This window comes from Xenopus laevis, chromosome 7S, assembly GCF_017654675.1.
Source record: "Xenopus laevis strain J_2021 chromosome 7S, Xenopus_laevis_v10.1, whole genome shotgun sequence".
Lineage (NCBI taxonomy): Eukaryota > Metazoa > Chordata > Amphibia > Anura > Pipidae > Xenopus > Xenopus laevis.
Window position 1 is genome coordinate 64,123,488 of NC_054384.1, and position 6,142 is coordinate 64,129,629.

Genomic DNA, 6,142 nt, shown 5'->3' on the forward strand with positions numbered 1-6,142 from the left:
TTATATATAATATATATATATATATATTATATATATAATATATATATATAATTATAATATATATATTTATACTTATATATTATTATATATAATATCTTATATATATTATATATTGCCACGCCTTAACAAATCCATTAAACCGCTGCCCTGGGTGCTGGTCAACACATTAGTATGCAAGTGAGCAAAACAAGCCACACTTCCAAGGCTCTCATTTTGAAAAAATAAAGGTGAAGTTTTTATTCTCAACCACATTCGGCTGCTCCAAGTGGGGCCGTCTTCAGGAGATTCTCCTGAAGAACGGCCCCCAGATAAGGAGCCAAAACCTTTACTTTTTTCAAAAATGAAGTCCTTGGAGGTGCGGCTTGTTTGTTCAATAATATATATATAATATATATATATATATATATATATATATATATATTATATATATATATATATATATATATATATAATAATATTATATATATTATAGTAGTAATGGATCAGCACAACTCATTTTAGAAGTGATTAAAGTGTCCTTTATTGGTAAACTACAGCATTGGTTATCCGACGTTGGGTCGTGGTCCCAGCCTGGGGACCTTTCTCAAGGTCCCAGGTGGGACGGGAAAACGTCGGATAAACAATGCTGTGTTAACCATTTTAAAGACACTTTAATCACTTCTAAAAATGAGTGTGCTGAATCCATTACTAACTGCATATTATGAACTTGATCGTGCACCTCTACTCTATTGGAGATCGAGTGTTGGAACACCCAAAGCAAACTCTAATATTTTATATATATATATAATAATATATATTATAATATATAATATATATATATATTATATATATTATACTATATATATATATATATATTATATATAGATTATAGATATAGAAATATAGATATGTGTTGAGCCTGCCAAAACAATTTTCTCTGTGCAGGTAAGAACTGGACATCCAGGGAATCCAATCTCTACTTTTATTAAATTTTCCAGAAATTACATGCCTTATTCCTGGCCATGTCTGCCCCATAAAAAACCAAACCCCTTTCTGTCTCTATTCTCCTCAGAGCCAGAGCCACTTAGTATTCTGTCCTAAAATGCTTTTTTCTTTTACTTACAGACGCTGTACTCCGTCCTGAAGGACCTTCAGGGGGGAACACACGGGACCTTTTTTGAGGCCTCCTCGCTTCTTTATTATGTGTAAAATCCTATATTATTTATCAGTTCCTAAGGTTGTGCCATTGTTTTATTATTTGGTGAATTCCTTTCGGCCCCTTTAGCTCCGTATTTAACTGAATTGTGTTTTTTTTCCCCAGAACATCACTACCGGTCGAATTCGGCGAGAAACATCGTCCTGTAAGTAAAACATAAATGACTTGTTTTACATGTTTGAATCATTTGCTATTGCCCCAGGGGTACGCAAGGGCATACGGCTGGAAAATGTTTTTATTAACATTCAGTGATATCTTTCTTTTTCAAAGAAAGCACTTCTTCTAACATGTTGATGTGACCCGAGGATAAGGGCCAAAGAGAACATCAATGCAATTTCTGGAAAATGCTCAACTCACTGGTAAGGTAATGCAAGAATATGATGTTTAGATGAATAGGGTTAACAAATGATTTTAGATTGCCAGCTATTATCTCACCACTGCTTTGTTCTTTATGTTTACAGAAGGATTAAAGGGATATGCGCCCTCAGGAATCTGCGAGCGCCTCGCTGTAAGTGTCACTGTTAATATTATTATTAAATAGGAGAAGGTTATTTTCACTTGAGTCTCATAGATAATCCTAGAACATTATCATTCATTGTATCTCCTGCTCCCCGGGGGCATCAAGTCTCCCATCCAGTGCCCATTTTTACCAGAAAACAAAAATGTTTATCCACAAGCGTGTCCATGGCCAATAATGGCATTGGTACAAAGAAGCGCTTAACATTGACTCTCTTGCTTCCACAGGATCTCACTCGAGTGCAAACCGGAGGAAGCAGTCTTGAGTATCTGCGGCTGGAGAATGTAAGTTCACCTGGGATCACTGTCCCTGATGCTTTTCTTTGGGTGTTTAACCGCTAGATAATGAACTTTTGATTGGTCTAATTGCAATCGGGAAACGGCACAAGTGGTAATTTGGGGTTTTTCTCCCTATGATGAGAAAGGCTGATGCTCATAAATTATAATTTCACAACATCAGCTGCCGGCAGGGAATCCCACACCCTCACTGCCCTCAGCATATAAAGGTACTATTAGCAGCACATATACAGGCATAATCCTAATTGTCTCCTTTCTTTCCCCTTTGCTCCTATCCTTGTGCCTCCCCTGCGCTCACAGACTATCAACCAACATCTGACCCAGCTTCACCATGAGTTCCTGAGGGAGCTGAAGCTAAAGAAAGCGGCTGGGTATGTATTCTGCAATTAACACTTTCAATTACACTTACTGGCACATAACATATTAAAAAAAAAAAATAGATGTTTTCTCGTACCTCTGGGTGCTTTGGCCATACTAATAGTAAATAGCACAGAAACTTGTTGAACTTTTTTAGGTCCCTACAACCATAGCATGTATCTCAGCATGTATCACTGGGTGAAGTCTAGCATGGAACTTACTCAGCTCAGTAACTGCCCCAATGTGTTACAGTAGGGACAGGTATGTAGCAGGTATAATGATATTTCTTAGGTACAAGGCTATTTTAATCCTCCAGTCATCAGAATTGTAGTTGCAATACTTTGGAAACAAATTACAATAATGACCCATTTTTTCATTTTCTTCCCTTTAAACCTAGTAAGAAACAAGCACACAGTCCTGCAGCTGAAGAAGAGGAGGATGGAGCCCCTGCAGCAGCAGATGAGGAAGCCCTTGATACAGAGGACAAGGAAGAGGAAGCGGAAGGAGCTCCCGCTGAAGACCCTGCAGTGGAGGAGAAGATGATGGAGGAGCAAGCAGAGGAAGAAGCAGCTCCTGGAGCAGCAGAAGAGGAAGCTCTTGCCTCTCAGGAGAAAGAAGAAGGAGCTGAAGATAAAGAAGAGGAGGATGCTCCAACAAATGAAGAAACAGCTCCTCCCGCTGAACAACAGCAAATTCCTGAAGAGGAGGAGAAAGAAGAGGGAGCAGAAGTAGGAGGTTCTGCAGATGAAAATCAAACCCCTAGAGTGGAGGAGAAGACAACGGAAGAGCAATCTCCTGCAGTGGAGGAGAAAGAGGAGGGAGTTGATGGAGAAGAAGAAGCTCCTGAGGTGGAAGAAATCATCAAAGACCCTCTGGAGAGGCCGACCCTCCGAAAACAGTTCAGGAAGGCCATCATGAAGATGCTCCGGAGAGTTTGGGTAATGTATCAATTTACTGACAATTACCCATTATCTAGAGATGCCTCGTGTTGTCCAATGCAGCTCCACTTTACTTCCTGCTGTTCTGAGCATTTTCAATCAGAACAATAAAAGGAAATCATACACTGTCTGTTGAGGCCGCAGGCTGATTACTTTGAGGCACCCCATAGACCAATGTTTGGTTGTCTTTAGGTTGTAAGAGGTTGCTGACAGAGATAAAAGTCTGCAGATAAAGTGTAGATTCTATAGTAGGCCAATAACAGGGGAGGTAGGTAACGCTTATAGGGCTGATGGACATCTGGCTTAGATATCCACCTTTGGAAATGGGTTGCTACTGGATAATGGACTGGCGCCAGGTGATCAAAGCGTATAAAAGAATAAATGGCACAGGCTCAGACTGAGATTCATAATAGGCCAAGGCATTCCATGTGTAGAGAGACCCAAACAGTCCCCACAGGCCCAACGAATAGTGCGTTCTTAAATCAAGACCTATAGCCTTTAATATCATAAGGAAACAAGTATGTCTTTATTCTTTTGTCAACACTTTCTATATCTTTTCTTTTCAGCATTCCACCCAAAGACTCACCTGCTGCTGCTGCTGCTGCCGCCGACCCAACACCATGGCCTGAATCCTAAATGATCCAGGGTGTAAAACCGACTGCCGTTTCTAGGAGTCAGGAAGGAATTTTTACCTACAGTGCAGATTGGTCCCCATAGTACTCTAGGGTTTTTCGCCTTCCTCTGGATCATTGGTCGTTAGGGATGCCCAAATATAAATTAGCTGTTCATTTTAATAAATCCTGTGCTCTCCGACAGGTTTCCCCATAAAAAAGTCTCTGTGTTTTTCTTTAATCCCTATGGTGAATATTGAGGGAAGGGGCTCCTGTGCCTCATTCTTGTAAAGATGACTGACCGGTTGTGTGACGGGGCAATTAATACTGCTGGGAGCTGCTCAAAATGGCAGTGTAAGGGTAAAACTGGGTTGTGGTGCTGATACAGTGGTTTATTTGATGAAGGGAATGGGTTAATATCTCTGCAGGGTTATTTGCTTCATATGTACATTGATGGGGATGAAAGACATAGGGACACATGTTGATCTCAAATGATTGCAAGGAACTACAAAATTTCTTTACTCCATAGGCCACAATGTAAGCATTTCCATTCAAGTCCATTGCCCTCTTAATATTGGAATTCCATCCACTTCCCACCAGCCTATTTATACTATACCAGACATTTAGTATATGAAGGTGCTTGATATTGGGGAATGCCTGTGCTGGATTTGTTTTTTGGTTACCACTCTCTCCAGGTTATGAGACATCCTTTTGGGGTGGGGGATTCCTGCTAAAGCGATGGAGGAGTATTATATTTCTTCCTGCCCCCACAATGACACACTCCATTGTTTGCTAGGCGAGGAAGCCCTTTGATGAGGTAATAAGGAAGGATTGGGGCAAGTTGGGCCAACCCTGCCCCTGGATCCACGAAACCCCCCCCCCACTCAGTACCAAAGTTCACATGGACATGAACCTGGAACAGTAACTTTTGGTCGAGGTAGACTCTTTAAACAGTTACCTAACTCAACCTAAATCAAATTTATTAGTAGAACTTTTCCGCATTTCTGATGTGTAAATATGAGGCAGTGGGTTAAATACTTTGGTCAAACACTCGACGGTCCGAATAAAGGCAATGGTAAACGAGGAAATGTGTTGCCTATGGAAAATCTCTGCTACGATCAGGTGACAATTCTCATGAAAATACTTTCCCCTCCTTTAAATCTTAAATGTTAAAAAAACATTGGTGGCCTAGGGCCTTAAGAGTTAAAAACATTGGTGGCCCGGGGCCCTAAGAGTTAAAAACATTGGTGGCATGTGGCCCTAAGAGCTAAAAACATTGGTGGCCTAGCGCCCTAAGAGTTAAAAACATTGGTGACCCGGGGTCATAAGAGTTAAAACATTGGTGGCCTGGGGCCCTAAGGGTAAAAACTTTGATAGCTTGGGACCATAAGAGTTGAAGACATTGGTGGCCTAGGGCATTAAGAGTTGAAAACATTGGTCACCTGGGGCCCTAAGAGTTAAAACATTGGTGACAAGGGGCCGTAAGATTAAAAACATTGGTCGCAAGGGGCCCTAAGAGTTAAAAACTTTGATAGCCTGGGACCATAAGAGTTGAAGACATTGGTCGCCTGGGGCCCTGAGAGTTAAAAACATTGGCGGCAAGGGGCCCTAAAAATTAAAAACATTGGTGACAAAGCGGCCCCAAGAGTTAAAAACAATGGTGACAAAGGGGCCCTAAAAAGTAAAAACATTGGTGACCTGGGGCATAAAGAGCTAAAAACAATTGTGGCAAGGGGCCCTACTACAAATATCCTTATCATCTACAGTGGGGGTACAATATCCCTTATAATACACAATACTCAGAGTTCCCTGTATAACTCAGCCTGTAGCCTTGTGCATTTATATGTGATGTCTATAGCCTTATAATTTACAATGGGGGTTTATTATGCCCTATAATACATTTGTAACAGTTCCCAGTGTAACTCAACCTGCACTCTTGTGCATTTATATTGTCACAGAACCCCTCAATCACTTCTAATATCCTTATGAATGACAGACAGTATAGGGTGCACAGTCTCTGTTATAATACATAACACATGAGTTAAACGATAGTTCCCTGTATAACTCACCAGCAGCCGTGTGCCTTTATATGGATTCTCAAATCCTTATAATTTACAGTAGGGGTACATTATGCATTATAATACACAAAATATACTCATTGTTCCCTGTATAACTCAGCCTGTTTCCTTGTTCCTTTATATGGTCCCAGAAATGTTTCACCGTCCCTC

At 40.6% G+C, this 6,142-nt stretch overlaps 1 protein-coding gene across 1 annotated transcript in view; it reads left to right on the forward strand.

Moving 5' to 3' along the window:
- Nucleotides 1-4,115, forward strand: part of LOC121396020 (neurofilament medium polypeptide-like) — a 9,788-nt gene extending 5,673 nt beyond the window's left edge. The window contains exons 2-7 of the mRNA XM_041570615.1: nucleotides 1,105-1,184; nucleotides 1,301-1,340; nucleotides 1,940-1,996; nucleotides 2,309-2,379; nucleotides 2,763-3,303; nucleotides 3,870-4,115. Of these exons, the coding sequence (XP_041426549.1) occupies nucleotides 1,105-1,184; nucleotides 1,301-1,340; nucleotides 1,940-1,996; nucleotides 2,309-2,379; nucleotides 2,763-3,303; nucleotides 3,870-3,932 (852 nt within the window). The 3' untranslated portion in view covers nucleotides 3,933-4,115. The remainder of the gene's footprint in view (nucleotides 1-1,104; nucleotides 1,185-1,300; nucleotides 1,341-1,939; nucleotides 1,997-2,308; nucleotides 2,380-2,762; nucleotides 3,304-3,869) is intronic.
- The last annotated feature ends 2,027 nt before the right edge of the window (nucleotides 4,116-6,142 follow it).